Source organism: Sceloporus occidentalis, unplaced genomic scaffold, assembly GCF_023333645.1.
Source record: "Sceloporus occidentalis isolate IW3139 unplaced genomic scaffold, rSceOcc1.0.p SCAF_27, whole genome shotgun sequence".
Classification (NCBI taxonomy): domain Eukaryota; kingdom Metazoa; phylum Chordata; class Lepidosauria; order Squamata; family Phrynosomatidae; genus Sceloporus; species Sceloporus occidentalis.
The window spans coordinates 9263485-9279845 of NW_028317007.1; the positions used below are offsets into that span (position 1 = coordinate 9263485).

A 16361-nucleotide genomic window follows, 5' to 3' on the forward strand; every position below is an offset into this window, starting at 1 on the left:
ACATATTGTTTTCAGCATTAACCGGACTGCAAGCAGTTGTGGTTAAAGCAATGCTTGCATCAGATATGAGGGAGAAGCATATGACATCATAGCTCTGCCACTATATTGTAGGTCAGGGGTTCTCAAACTGCGGCCCTCCAGCTGCTGCAGGACTACATCTCCCATACTCCTCAGCCAGCCCCTTAGCTGAAGGAGCATTATGGGAGATGTAGTCCTGCAGCAGCTGGAGGGCCACAGTTTGAGAACCCCTGTTGTAGGTGAACCCTCATGAAACATCATGCTCCCTTGGGTGCTTAGGCAAAGAAGATGGTTGAGATTTTTACAAGATACTGTATATTATATACAAATACCCTAAAGATTTGGAATTCTATAAATTTCACCTCCATTGCTTCATTACCTGGGCTTCAATTATATCTGGCATTTAAACAACTGAACAGAGCTCACACATGATTTTACTTGTGCTAGTTTTAAATGATTGAATAATTTTGACACTTTTAAAAAATATATATATTCATTGATTATAGTGGTGTAGGGTGATGGAAAAAAAGGCAGAGGTTTGGTTTTATAAAACCTGTATTCGGAATGGACCCTGAAAGACACGTACTGCTACAATTAAAATTATTAAAACCAATTTGATATGATGTATAGTCACATCAGTGTTTAGGACCATATAGGTCTCTTCTTTAGATGGAAACATGGGTGGGGTTGGAATGACATAATGAGCAGTAGAGGCCAGGGAAACTAACCCTTGTTGTTATTGGACTGATGAGGACCCAATTAAGGTCTTAAGATATGTTGCCAGAGATGCTGCGTGCTGTGGAGCCACTAAAAATGATTTTTTAATTCACATATCTTAAGTTTTGACATTTATGTTGAGGACCTGACAAATCACGTCTTCTGCTTTTTTTTTTTAAAACAGTAATTTAACTATTAATTCTTGCCGACTTTCTCTTTTTTCAGGTCTGCTCTCCATGTTAGGAATGTTCATGAAAATAACTGATGAGTTTCTAGCCACCACATATATATGAACCCTTTTCAAACTTAAAATACATTTCATTTTCTACATTCAATCTTTAAGCATGCCTCTTACATCTGTACGCATTATACCTTACATTATTACTTTATAAATTAACCAAAAACACAGCAAAATGGCTGGATACTATCCAACGGAATGAATTGATGCGACAAGGCAACCGTTTCAGAGCAATCAGATAATTATATGGTACAAGTACAGAAAATGTGCCAGTCCTACCTGTACGCTGACGCTGCCCTGCAGTTTTAGTTGTAATTTAATCATATCGACGTCAGTTGAGGAACAAAGCTGTCGGAGCTCAGCCACCTTCTTGCTCATTTCGTCTATGGCCACCTCTATTGGATTGAGGTCTGTGTGGTGCTGATACATGACAGGGATTCTCTTCTTCACATACGGGAAACAGTGTATTGCTGCGCCAAGAACAAACAGTAAATGTCGGCATTTTAACCTACATGTAACATCTGATCTATGGTGGAATCTCACTTCCGCTCCTGTACATCAAATGTTGTGTAGGACAGTATAAAAACTGTATACAAAGGACCAAATGCATATTAATGCCGTAATCAGGTGTTCAGCAGCGTATCCTGGAGTAGCATTCCCATTGCCACATAACTGGAACTAGACTGCCCTATTGGATCACAGCTGCTCCACGAGCTGTTTGGGAGACCAAAGTATTCCTTTGTAACAAGAAGATTTTTCCCTATGGAGACCTGTGCCTTATCATTAGATTAGAGGCGGGACGCAATGATATTATATCACAAGGCTCTATGTAGAGGATGAGGGCTATGGAAGGAAGACTTGGGGCAGCTGATAAAGCATCTTGGCCTGGCCCAGGACACCATCCCAGTCGTCACCACCACTTACCTCCGTGGCCACATTTCTCCATGCGGAGTGCTGTAAGATCATCATGGAACCTGTGCTGGCCCACGGAGCAGTGGCCTGCTAGGGAGCCAGATCACTCAATATGGCAACATGGCCTCGTAATGTGGCAGAGGGGCCCCCCTTGAACTGACACTCTAGGCCACAATATACCACTGGGTTGGTGCACTGCACTGGATGAGGCGTATGGGAGCACTCAGCCAGAACACACCAGTGATGGTCTTGACTAACCACGTTAAATGAAAACAAGCAGCTAAGGGATCAGTGTCACAGACAGGCCCTACATTTTTTAGCAATGGACTTGAAACTTTACTACCCACTTCAGCAAAAAAGTTGGCCTTAATACAACTTCAAGATAAACAAATGTAAACTTAGCTACTTAATCCATGTTCAAAGGTTAGCACAACAGTTCTAAGTTCCCCAATAATTCACAAGATATCAGCGACAAAAAACTTTACCTGTCAGGATTGTACGACGCTTCCATTGTTCTTCTACGCCTCCTTGTCTTTTTCCAGACATTGTAAAAGGCATTTCAAACACAAAACGTCGTATATTGTGACTTTTCTCAAACTCGGTTTTTCGTTCTTGCAACTCCTTGTCTTCAAAGTAAGGGGTGACATGTGTCACTTGAATGTAGGCATACTTGGAGTCCAAATCTTTTGGATTGACCTTGACAGTAAAAAGGGGAACAACCTGGTTACCACTAGCTTCACCTCTCTGCGAAAGCAAATGTTTGGATTTCTAGTATTTACGGATACACACAATTAGGAACCCTAAACCACACAAATTAAAACTCCACTAATCCATTCCGTACAAAAAGACTACATGACTTCCCACAAGGACAGCAATTTTGTAGACGATCAACTATTTACTATGCTCTACCTTGCCAGAATCCTGGATCATTTTGACGTTCTCAGCACCAAACTTGTCAGAGTACAGCTTTAACAACCGTTGCGAAATTTCTGAAAGGGGTGTCAGCTTTGGCTCTTTGTAAATATATTCTTTGCCATCTTCTTCTTCAAAGAAACCCTAACAGAGAAATGAGTATTAAAATGGACTCTAAACGGGACCTTCAATTATCCTTTTAGAACACACAGAACAAAATGAACATAGAAATCATGTCATGAGATTATAGCACACTTACTAAAACAATAAATCTGACAAATGTTTGTTCCTAATGCTTATCTCTAAACAAAATGATCATGTTATTACAACGCGTGATAAACAGACAGAATGATCAAGCACCAGGAAGATGTATTACTTATGTCTCAAGTATGTGTCAATAACTTCTTCATAGAATATCTAGAATATTGTTCAGAAATAATTATTCTAATTCGGTTTGCAAGAAAAATAAATTATTTTCTTTGTGAAAGTGTAAAAAAAAAAAAAGGGTATAAATGAACCCTTGAAGGAAGTTACAGTTCTGAAACAGGGATTTGCAATATTATTTTAATGTCAATTTGCATATCTGGCAAATCTAAGCCATAACTATTGTTCTTGAAATCATGGCCTGTGGTGGAAAGTGTCAGAACCACATTGGATTGCCTCAGATGCCAGGACATTGATATACTATACTGGGGCCTATGCACACAAGGATTAGAATAGCTTGAGAGAAGTGAAGCGCCCGCCACCATGACGGCTACGCCTTCTTTGTCACCTAAAGAAATGATTGAAACATAATTCCAATATGTTACAGGCTTCAATCTTCCTGTGCGGATGATGCCCAGATACAATGAGAAGCACAATTTAAAAGAAAAAGGTGAAACGTGGTAACACACACTCACAGAGCAGTGAAGGAGAAATGATCGAATGTTTACTTTATGACAGGATCCACATCAAACTAAAAGCTTCAATGCCGTAAATAAATGCATTGCTCGCTTTTCACTCAATTAACATAATTACCTCCACATCTGTTTCACTGTCTGTAAACTGGTATTGCTATAAAATTATGAAAGAGGATAAAGAGAATGCAATTATTGCAGACGAGAGCTGTGCACGCTTCTGCCGGCGGTAAAACGTCTCACAAACAGTTTGGATGGAAAGCCTTGACAGAATCAAGCACAAAGTGTGTACTGCCAGCGTGAGCGTTTAACACACTTGCCGTGTATCGGGATGAAGGGCTGCTTGGCACATCATAGACAGCCGCTGTATCTGCATGCATTAAACACACATATATAGCAAACCGGTGATCCAGAGCATTTATTCTCCCCATAAACAAGGGGAGCTGGAAAAGGGCTCAGTTTGGCTGTGGCACGGAATGCATATGTCGCATAAGTCAAACCACACTGAAGCAACAAACAGAACAACCAAAATCTGATCGGTAAATCCTATCACGTCACTTACCGCGGCCTCAAGATAGTAATAAAATGAAGAAAAAAAAAGCAAAAAACCCAAGAGAACATTTTACTAGTGCAGGTTTACAATAAACAATAACAGTGTAAAACATCAAAAGACATTCTAAGTATTTCATTGCTGAATACTACATAACTATATATAATTTCAGAAAACGCAAGTCTTACTTGTCCAAAGAAGGCCACTCTGAAGTATGTCCCCAGGAGCCTCTTGCCTGTGTGCATCACTTCAGTGACTTTACTGTAAGCGCGATGCAACGTGTCGTACAGATGGGCTAATCTCTGAGAACACAGCAAACAAAGAACCACGATGAACAAAAACACTAAACCAGCGACTGGCCATCTATTTCACCAACACGACCATGTGGAATTAAACTCTCTATATAGCACTAAAAACATACAAATAAAAAGTATAAAAATATGTCATCATAAAATTACACCGCATACATACAGTATTGCATTTTATGATGTTCATAATGATATGATTATATTTCGTGGAAAGCTGAAAACTACGAAAAGTATTTTGTAGGATTTGGAACTGAAAATAGAATACCTCGAAATCTCTGCGCTTTTCATAGATGGGAATAATGAGTTTATAGATGTCCGCAATCAGCTCGTAACGTTCTGCTTTCCACAGCCCGTCTGCACATTGCTCAAGAAGCTCCATTAGCACATCCTGAATAACCAGACAGGAGAGAAAGATTAAACGCACAGGTACGGCACACAGCATAAAGAGTATTAAACAAGCGGCTGCACCAATATACGAGTAATTTACTAGGTCTATAGAAAAATACAATATCATGTAACACACTAGTTTGATCATTATTACGATCTTTTTACATCATAAGTGTAAGCCCCTCCTCACCTGTTGTGTCTGTAAGTCAAATTGTTATGTTACATACTACTTATTGTAATAATAATAAGGAATAACACGTACAGAAACAGAATTCGAGGGCAGATATGAACCACTGGACCCATCTAGTCTGTACATAGAACAGTGATGTAAGGAAAATGGATTTGGCTCTATATGCTGCAGAGAATATAACTTTTTTCATACATACTGAAGGTTATTTGTTTATCAAATTCTATTTTCACAACCTAAAACAAGAACAAACTACTGAATTATCCTTCTGAAGAGGAAGTAGTAAGTAAAATCGCATGAAGTGACATGGCCTGCTTATAGCACATCTCTTTGGCAATCACAGCAAAGCAAAAAAACATGTTCCATTACAGCTCCTAAACAAGACAAGAAAGTATGACGCATTTTCCATTCCTTTTGTGATAAAAGCGTATCTTCTGGTTGATTGCCAAGTAACTACTGAATGAATCATAAAATCAAGGCAAGTAGAGAGGAAATTTACCATGCAAAAATAAGGTGCAAATGGAACCCTATTAGTATCTCTACATCCAGGGAAGTAAATGTATCCATCCAATTACCATCATGGTAAGCCTGGAAGTGACATTGTGGAAGTACGAGACCACCAGCGCCCCGGACAGCATGACACACAAGATGTAGCACATTTATTATGAATGCAGGATATTTATTATACTTTGTAGGAATCTTTAATTTACCATAATTTACCAATTTTAATTAGTACAAAGGTCCAAAAACAAGGAAGTGCCCCAATTAAACAATTTAGTTTTTTGCACTAACCCTAACTCTCACACTCAATGTCTCCCTACTTTCTTTATTTCTCTTTCCACGGCTTCTTCATTCTTTTTTTTAGTGATCCGCTTATCCCAGCGATCTGCTGCTTTACCCCAGCCTCCCGTAGGAGGTCTGCATCAGTGCCGAGCCTCGGCGCAAACAATGGGGACAAACCCTCCCCTGATTGGACGAATGCGGAGAGGTCCTTCCCGCTGTGTGCACTAAGAAAAAAAAAAACTATATACAAAACCAAGCTGCCTGCAGTGAAATCAGAAACTCAACGGGCTTATAAAGAGCTATGCATCTTCACTAGAAGAGCATCATACGGGCTGTAACTATACAAAAACTGGGGGACTGCATGCTCCATATTGCTGGGTGATATTCTAAACAGGCAACTATATTTTATATTTTATTATATGTCAGTTCCTTAATACGCTAAATCAAGACTCTCAAAATTAACCATACTCCTTTAATCCCAAAATAGTTCCTGAAAGCTATTGACAGCGAAGCAACCTCTGTAATTTGTTAAATATTTACTATTTTATGCTAGCCAGATTAAAGGTTAAGCACAAATCAGGCAGCAAATAATTCTCAACTATGTAAGAGGCTGATAAAAATACCCCTACGTCGCAATTTATTTTTAATCAGAAAGAAAACAGATAATTAAGACACTTCATATCACACACACATATCAAGCCAATACTGTGTGTGTGTATATATGTGTGTATATATATATATATATATATATATATATATATATATATATATATATATATTATATATATATATATATATATATTATATATATATATATATATATATTATATATATATATATACACACACACACATACACATATATATACACATCTGGAGGAGAAAGACCAATATGATAACCAATGTGAGAGGAGAAACATTCTAAAGCATTTACTAAGAAAGTACATACTTTAACGGTGGAGAAATTAATATAAACTATTGAAGGAAGGCAAGAGTTTGAGTTGAATGAGCAAAGAAAAATGGACAGACCTCGTTAAAGTGAACATCCTGCATCCCAACATCCTCCATCATTGATGCTTCCTCATCAATATTTGGGGTGATCACTCTAAAGGTCGAACAGCCCTGCCTGAACATTCCTAGGGAACAAAAAATACAACGATCAATAAGGTTCTTAAAAATAACACAATTGTTTCAAGCTCCAAGGTTCTAAACCTCCTGTGTTAATTCTACATGAAGGCTACAATCTTATGTGGCTACTCAATATATGGCTGAAGATCATTAAGAGGATATTATAGATTTACTTTTTTTTCTTTGCTATATGATGAGCACCTAAGTTCTGCTCACGAACCCTCACACGTTAAAACTAATATTTATTGCTTCAAAAGGCAATGTTGCTTATTTAAATGAAGTGACAAATCTGAACAATCCTAAAGGTCAGTTTACGAAAACATTAATAGGTAAACTGCCATAAACACAATTCTTGGAAGATGTCCTATAACTTAATTTGCATTTTGCACTGTGGATGAATCATAGGGTTTCTGATAACCGCTGCCCACATGACATGATATGAAACTGAAATCCGCAGCATCTGTACTGTAATAAAAGGCTTGTCAACGGGTAGCAAACTCCTGCTGCCAACATGCCCGGCCAAATGCTGGCTGAGGGTCACGGGTGTTAGTATGCAAGCTGTCAGGTGGCCTGACACTGCAATACCTAATTAGTTAACATCATTAAAGATGTGACACACTTCTGTTTATTCATATAAACCATTATTAAGATTTTAAGAAGCTCTGTCTAAAAAATACAGAAACTAGCATAAACACGAGGGCCATGTTACCAACCTCTCAATATATATTTTTCCAAAGCTTTATGTACTAATTATAAATGTGTTTTATGTAAGATGGTCTTATTCAAAGACTTGTAGTAAGTATCTGCAGTAGATGCGCCGGGGGCTAGTAGATTATGGGTGAGCCAAAAGTTGAATAGTCAACAGCAAGTCTGCATGTGAAAAAGGGATACAGACTCCATTTAAAACCTAAAACCAGTGTTTCTTTAGGACATCAGTAAACCCCACAACATGACACAGACTGAATTGCTGTTTACTGGTGTGAGGCAATAAAACAGATTGTAGTCTTTTGCAATTTTATTGCCCATACTTTGTCTTAATATTAGTTGATTGGAAGAGGTTCAAAAAGCTTTTATCAAAGTGTCCTAGGGTTTGGCAGCACAAGGACAGATTACAGAAACTGTCCTCCTTACCTTTCCGCGTAAGGTATTCCGCTACCAGCGCAGCCACGTGGACATAGCACATTGCGGCCTAAAACACAAATCAACAGCGGTAATATTACACCCCACGTCTACTTAAAACAAGCTCCAACAGCAAGACGGATACACAAAGTTATTATCAGTAACACTGGCCACTGCAAATATTAAGTATGTTGAAGCATGACTATTATAGCACTCTATTAACTGGGTATTGCCTTTATAAAGCACACTGTAGAGCCCTGCGCGGGACGGCTTTTTTAATCCCGCTCGCTCCCGCTGTTTTTAAACCCGCTCCCGCTGTTTTTAAACCCGCTCCCGCAATGTGGGTCTTCCACTCCCGCCACATTAGTGGCCAATCACGCCCGCCTCCTTACCTGATTTCCCGCGCAGTCCCGCAAGGCTGCCCTCGAGCTGTTCCCTCACAGAGTCTCTTCTCTTGCTCCGCCCATTAACAAGGCGGAGTCACAGGAAGTGACGTCACATCACGTGACTCCGTTTTGTTCCTGGGCAGAGCAAGATAGGAGACACTGTAATGGAGCAGCGAGAAAGCACCCTTGCGGGACTGAGCGGGATTACCGGGACCCGCAGGTACAGTACCTGACCGCTCGCTCCCGCCCGCAGCAAGACCGCCCGCGGGACCCGCCTCCCAATGCAGTCCTCTAGCACACTAAAATCTGGTAATGACCGATTAATATTTTTTACCTCTGAGAGATCTCCATGTTTCACATGAATCCTGGCCATACTGTCCAGCCACGTCTTCCTAAGCTCTGGAGTGCTGGCATATGATTTGGCCAAGCTGTACTGCAGGTCCACCAGCATCTCAGGATCATTCTCATGCTCCTTCATCTGAGCTGTGGCCATCAGAACCGTGCGGATCCTTTTGGTTAGATCTTTGACATCCGAGGAGAAGGTTGTGTGCTGCACAGTAAGCATAAAACAAAAAAACGAACAGATTCATCAGTGGAACCCAAGACATGCTATGCAGAATATATCGATATATTCCGCATTTCAACTCGTAAATTGCAGAGTAAACTGCTATACATTCATACCCAAAGAGCAAATTCACACAAATGCTACATGCAAGACTGAATTTGGTACGGTAAAATATTAATGTTTATTGAATAGTTTAAAAAAATGTTAGCGGAAAACTATAAATACTGCAGAAAAAAGGGCAACAATATATTTAGAAAAAAATATATACATTCTAAACATGCATGTTTATTCACTAACCTTAATAAGACGGTCACTGTTCGCACAGGTGTTGATGATGGACAGCGACTGCTGGAATCTTGTGCCACCGATTCCGACCACATCGGCTATTAGCTGGCTCACTGATATAATCACCTAGATTAGAGACAAAATATTATGCGGTACTTCCATTCTGCCCCCACTTCTGATATAACTGAATAAATGGATGTGGTATTTACTTATACACCCATCCAATGCATTCTGAGGGGTCTAGAATAAGAACAACACATTAAAGGCATGGCAATCAGTATTCCAACACAACATGGTAAAAGAAAATGTTTTTGATTATATACTGTGACAGTGTAAACACCAGGGAGATGCTTATTTTGGTGCTATCCAGAATGTAAATATGGGTCCCTGGGGTGGAGCAATTGGAGAGCAGGGTGGGCCAATGCTCCGTTTCCCCATGCTGTGGAAATTCCATGCTGGCTTTTCCAGGAGGCTAGAAGTCTGCAGGATCTGGTCCGGGATTCCTATGGGGCCGGCATCCGGCACAGGTGCTGGGCATTAAAAGCCCCTGGAACTTGATACTCAGAGAGACTGTCAGGGGAAGAGGAAGTTTCCCTGAGCTCCCAGGGCAAGGAGAGGCCCTGAACAAGAAGACCATACCTGCCTGGACCTGTGTGTGCTGTCTGGGGGAGGTTTTCCAGAGCCTGGCGTAGCTGGGTCTGGCTGGGAGGTTGAGTTAGCAGGTAATTAGGCTGGTCAGTCCGGACCAGCATAGTTCAGTTAGAGAGGGCTCCAATTGGGAGCTAGGTTTTCTTTTTATGATTTGGTTTTTGGGGATTGAGCAGTTCAAAATAAAGCGCTGTTTTTCCCGACTCTGATTGCCCTAGAGGACTGTGCTTTGGACCTAAATGTGACATGTATGGCCCCCATGCTACAGAGTTTGTCACAATACATAAAACAAAAAGTCTGTTCTTGCAGATGGCAGTATGTGTATAGTAGTCATGTATATTACTGATCCCCAAGCTAGACTTTACAAATTATTTTGACATGTGACAAAAGCTCAGTAAAGAAATCCAATGCACTACAATGCCATGATATAGGCATTAGTAAAGACAGGCTAAAATAAAGTTGAAAATATAAAAAAAAAAAATGGAGAAAAACATTCCCATGTCATAATTTACCTGCAGATGTGTTCTAACAAAGGATTTCTTTCCAGTGTAGTCAAAGTTATTTCTCATTAGGAAGTAGAGGAGTTGGGAGGATTCTGTTCTGATGGAGCTAAGTTTGGAGTTACAGCACTTGAGGATTTCGTAGCACAAGGCAGCACACATGTCGGCTCTTCCTTCATAAAATGTTGAGGGAAACTACACAGAAACAAAAAAATAAAACAAATTCCTTAAATGAGGTCATAATAAATGGATACTGTGGTTTTCATAATCATATAATCAAACTGTACAAAATATACTTTCTAAACAAGTCTGACAATGCATTTCCATTCTAGCTCGAAAAATAACTACTCAGCAGCATCACATTTTGCCCACATATTACGGAAAGGGAGCACATGAGATTGTGGCAGCGCAAATAAGCAAACAAACATTATGTAAAGTTGCCATAAGGAACTATTTACACACGGTGGGTGCCGGTATGTACTGTTTTCACACATTTCACAGCCGAAAAACATAACACTATTGTCTTTTCCCCCTCTGCTACTGACCTTGTAAATCAAAGACCTCAATGCAGTGAAGACGTTTTTTAAAGCCGTTTCAGATTGGTTTTTCTGGAGAAAGCACAGGTAAACATCAAACACCTTCTTCATTAATGGATTGTGTCCATGATCAGCAACTAGCTGGTTCTGCAGAAAAAAAACGCGGCAACGTAAATCGGAGTAGTGAAGAAAAACATTAAGCCCAACATAAAAGTATGTCTTCTGTAACATAAGGATAAAACTGTACATATATACCGCTCTCTAGTAACTAGCAAAATCGTCAAGCTAAGGACATGTCACCGGCCACCGCGGTGCAGAATACTAGGTGGATTAATGCCAGTCTTGGACCTCTAGTTCCATGCACTTCATGTTTAACCGAGCTATACATTTACAAATATAGAAACCTCCTGTTCCTTACAATAAAAATAAAAATATCCGGCTTGTAAACATTTACAGTACAGTTGGCATCTAGCAACTGTGTTATACAAAGGCAGGAATAGATAAATATGTGGACAAATGGCTACTATGCACTTCCAGTGTTTGCCCATCTTTCAGAACGAGGTTCCACGAACCTTGAACGCCATGGTGAACAGGGACAACGTATCCAGGATTGTAAGGCATACTTCAGTAGCTATGTTTGCTTCAAGTAAGGACTGGTGAAGAATGTCTGCATCTGAATGCCCGTAGCCTAAAAAAATTCAAAAATAAATTAAAAAAGGTAAAAACAAGCTGCACACTGCCCAAGGGCTATATATAACATACTATTTGAAGCCACCTAGATGTTAAAACCAACAACCACTGCAATGTTGGCAGAAACAGGACTACTAAGATAAATATGCATTCAAAACCTACCTAATGTGTATACCATTGGGAAAGATATTGAGATGCCCCATTCTCAGTGTCTACATAATTATTCACCATTATGGTTTCTCTCACTTATTGTTATTGCTTGCCTACTGACTGCCACTCTTTGGTGGTAATTCATGTTATTTTTATACATGAAGAAGGAGGAGATGACTTCAAGACTCTAAATAGCCACACAGGGGCAGCGTTACCACCAGAGCTTAAAAAACATTTATTCTTATTATATTTCATTTATATAGACTATAGACATCTTTCGCTTCTTGTCAGTCAGTAAAATTTAATTTTCAACCTTGGGGAAGGGAATATGAGCAGCAGCCCGTGGCAGAGCTAGCATTATCTGATCCCTTCCCCACACCTTACAAAGGTTGAATGATTATTAATGATTAATTAATGATTAAAGTAATTTAATGGGGTGAGTAAAATGCAGACCTTGACAGGAAGATACTCACATTAGGTAGGTTTATAATATGAATTCTGGATCCTCTATTTTAACTTGTAATCACTATCATGTGGGTTTATTTATTACAAAGAACTCTAAAATGTGCGATTTCTGAATGGTATCCAGAACGGTATGGGAAGGTTTGGAGGGGACATGCAGCAAAAGGGAGGACACAAGAAATAGATTAATGCAGAAGTAGTTTTTTTCACCCCAAACAGCATACATGTCATTTTGTTATGTAACTGCCTTCACTTAAAAACGATTGGATATTATGTTGCATGACATTATTAAAATTTAATTATATTCAATTTCCATAAACATGTTATATGATCCACACAGTCAGTCATTTGAAACTACATTAAGTTTAGAAACCAATAGCTTTTTTTCTGTTTAAGAGCAGAAGCCAGTCTGAGTTTTGGTGTTAAGTAGCTCTATACGGTGCTGTCAGGTAAAAGTATTCAGATCATCCAACTAGTCCTAATATAAGGCAAAGACACTGCGAGTAAACAAAAATTCTAATGAAATGAGATTTAAATGATAATTTGATTTATTTAAGGTAAAGGAGGTAAAAGCTACATTACCCATGTGAAAAAAGTAATTGCCACCTAAACCTACTAACTGGATGCTCTACCCTTGGCGGTAACAACTGCAATCAAACATTTGTGATAAATGGCAAAAAGTATTCTACAACACTGTGGATGAATTTTGTTTTATCTCAATTGGATTCAGGTCAGGGCTTTGACTAGGCCACTCCAAAGCCTTCATTTTGAGCCGGGTGGACTTGCTTGTGTGCTTTGGTTCATTGTCCTGCTGAATAACCTAATGGTGCTTGAACTTTAGGTCACAAACTAATGGCCAGACTTTCCCCTATAGGATTTTTTGGTAGAGAGCATAATTCATGGTTTTATCAATTATGTGAAATTTCCCAGGCCTTGGAGTTGCACCAGATCATCACACTATCACCATAGTGGTTGATTGTTGATACGATGTTGTGGAATGCAGTGTTGGCTTTACTCCAGCTGTAACGGGACCCATGTCTTCCAAAAAGTTCCACTTTCGACTCATCAGTTCACAGAGTATTATCCTGAAAGTCTTTGGTGGTCATCAATATGTTTTTGGCTAATGAGAGATTAGCCATTGTGAAATCATGAACACTGACTTTACCTGAGACAAGTGAGGTCTGCAGTTCTTTACATGTTAGTCTGAGTTCTTGGTGACCTTCTGGATGAGTGGTCTGTGCGCTCATGAATTTTGGTAGGTGGGCCACTCCTGGTAAGGTTCACTGCTGTTCCAAGTTTTCTTCTTTGTTTTGTAACCCTTTATAGACTGATAGATGTCAATGACTGTGTCTTATCCGTTTTTGATATGGTGATTTTTGAGACATTTTAAGCTTTATTTAATTGAGGTTTAGATACAACAGAGCCGACAGTAACCATGCCTGGGTGTGCAGTGAAATTGAACCCAAATATCAATTACATTAGGTTGATTTAGTAACTAAGGGGGCAATTGCTTTTGCACATAGGGCCACAGAGGTTTGATAGCTTTTTTCCTTCTATAAATGAAATTATTTAAAAAATGCATTTTGTGTTTGGATTATCTTTGTCTCATATTAAAATTAGTTTGATGATCTGAAACATTTAGGCGAGACAAATATGCAAAAACAGACACGGGAAAGGGGCAAGTACTTTTTCACAGCACTGTATATATGGCAGTGTAATGCAGTACAATGTATTACATCACAGTTGTGTCATTTATTTATATCTCCACTTTTATTACGTGTCTGTTGTGCTTATACCACAAGAAATGTTTATGGAGTGGAGCACATATGTTGTAACTGCACTTTTCAACTCATTTTTACCCATTTTGTTTTTAATTACTGACTAGCTGCTGCAGAAGAAAAAAAAAGAAATTGGTGAGTGACCAAAATGCCCAGAAAATAAAGGAACTCCACAATGAATGTTTAACTCATTGTCGCTAATTATTAGAATAGATTGATCCACCTATTTGCCAGCAAGTATGTATTTTTACTTTATGGTATCATTGATTTTATAAGCCTCGAAACTACCTGCCCTTAACACGTCTGACAAAAAAACGCATTTGACAAATCTTAAATGTTGGAGTAGATTTGATATGGTTCAAAGTTACTTACTTCACAAGCATGGGAAAACCTAAATAATAAGCTATAAGTAAAAAAAAACCAGCCTGAGCAGTTCTGAAAACATACTTTAAGCGGTTATGGCAAGAAAATTATATTTTATTAAATGTACAGGAGACAAATTTGCAGGCTAACAATTGCTTAAACTGTTTGATGCAAATGCACCAAAACATTCAACAGCACCCTACATTCGTTACAAGGTCACAGTAACTCTGGAGGGGGATTTAGCATGGGGATAACATTTTAAAATGGAATACTCTGAGCGAGCTTTTAGCAAACATCACATCACCAAGATATTGTCGACAATCTAAATGTAATTTTTCTGTGCTTTTCTCTGTCTTGGTATTCCTGCTCCAGTTTGAAATACTCAGCCAAAAGATTCCATGATTTGACATGCTACAAAGTTGGCTTTATCAAGTGATGTTCCTCCAGAATAATCTTTGACGTGGGGGCAAGCACACACACTCTTGGATATAGTTTTGACGATCAAAGCATTCAGCTTAACAACTGACAGCTCATTATATGTCAGAGTAGTGTATGCATGGAGTGATAAGAAAGAAAGGCAAAGCGGCACAACAGTGGATACTGTTTTTGCAGAACACAGATTTCTAGGCCAGTTTCAACCTGATTGAGTCTTACCATTGTCTACAGAAATTCCAAGTAAACTTGATATTTTTCTCACACTGAAAACACAGAAAAAGTCAATTCATTATTGAATGCTTTTTCATGCACGCACAAAATGAATTCTGGTTCTCGGACTCTCATGTAGAACCTCCAAAAGATCAGAGCATTACCAGTATATTAAATCATGCAGATCCATAACTGCTTACACCGTGCTAAGCTTTCACCACCATCTCATGTGTAATTTATCAGTTTTGAAAAAGGAAAACCCGATGACGTGACTAATATTTTGAAATGGATGAAAAACAGGAAATAAAAGTAGCCCAAAAATAGGCATATTTTTTTTTATATAAAGAAGATGGGGAGAGGTGAGAGCCCAGAACTGATGCAATCACGCTGCATGCTTTAGCATCTGGCAGTATGTATCCCACATTGGGAAAGAGTAACATCTGTTTGAGTTTGATCTCACAGAACCTGGGTTTGTTGACAACTACTCTCCATGCTTGTGTCATTCTCTGGAGTGGTCGTGGCACCTGCCTGTGCTGAGGTGGCACCTGCCTGTGCTGAGGTGGCACCTGCCTGTGCTGAGGTGGCACCTGCCTGTGCTGAGGTGGCACCTGCCTGTGCTGAGGTGGCACCTGCCTGTGCTGAGGTGGTACAGGAAGCGGCTGTTGACCTCTAGGTACAGTGCATAACTTACTGTGGTTAAAAGTGAGAGAGTTATCCAGGCTGCTCAGTTGCTGTAATCTGGCATGCATCATCCCTGTTCTGTTACGGGAAACAGGTAATGTCTGAGACTTTCGGTCATGAACTATGGGTCCCAACCCCTCCTGGTTCCTGTAAGATGGTGAAATGGGACAGAAGCAAAAGTTAGTCTTGTCCCAGAAGCAGGAAGACAGGGACAGTTAGTAAAGCAGAGGATGGAAAAAAACCAACACACAAATATATCAGATTCCCTAACGCAAAACGCTATCTAGTATAAAAAGCAACATGCTGAGATGAATAGGATGGCTTAATTTGTTTTCTGAACCCAACCTTTAATATACTAAAGCAGGGACAGTTAAATACAGGCCTCCATATTAATGGAGCAGTACTTCCATAAATGTTTGAACAATCTGTAAAATTGTGTTATTGTGGTAGCATATGCTATTAGTACCTTCCATATGAACTGGTAAAGGGGAAATATGTATTATTTCTTCTACAATATG

At 39.3% G+C, this 16361-nt stretch overlaps 1 protein-coding gene across 2 annotated transcripts in view; it reads right to left on the reverse strand.

Moving 5' to 3' along the window:
• The window catches only part of LOC149299911 (dedicator of cytokinesis protein 9-like), an 88315-nt gene that overhangs the window by 1848 nt on the left and 70106 nt on the right, over positions 1-16361 (reverse strand). For both annotated transcript variants that reach the window (XM_089485891.1, XM_089485890.1), the window contains exons 39-52: positions 15854-15990; positions 11647-11762; positions 11084-11221; positions 10551-10733; positions 9403-9516; positions 8875-9090; positions 8167-8224; positions 6937-7043; positions 4817-4939; positions 4432-4545; positions 3815-3850; positions 2795-2941; positions 2371-2581; positions 1253-1443 (exon numbers count right to left, since the gene is read on the reverse strand). In XM_089485891.1, coding sequence (XP_089342017.1) covers positions 1253-1443; positions 2371-2581; positions 2795-2941; positions 3815-3850; positions 4432-4545; positions 4817-4939; positions 6937-7043; positions 8167-8224; positions 8875-9090; positions 9403-9516; positions 10551-10733; positions 11084-11221; positions 11647-11762; positions 15854-15990 — 1891 coding nt within the window. The remainder of the gene's footprint in view (positions 1-1252; positions 1444-2370; positions 2582-2794; positions 2942-3814; positions 3851-4431; positions 4546-4816; positions 4940-6936; positions 7044-8166; positions 8225-8874; positions 9091-9402; positions 9517-10550; positions 10734-11083; positions 11222-11646; positions 11763-15853; positions 15991-16361) is intronic.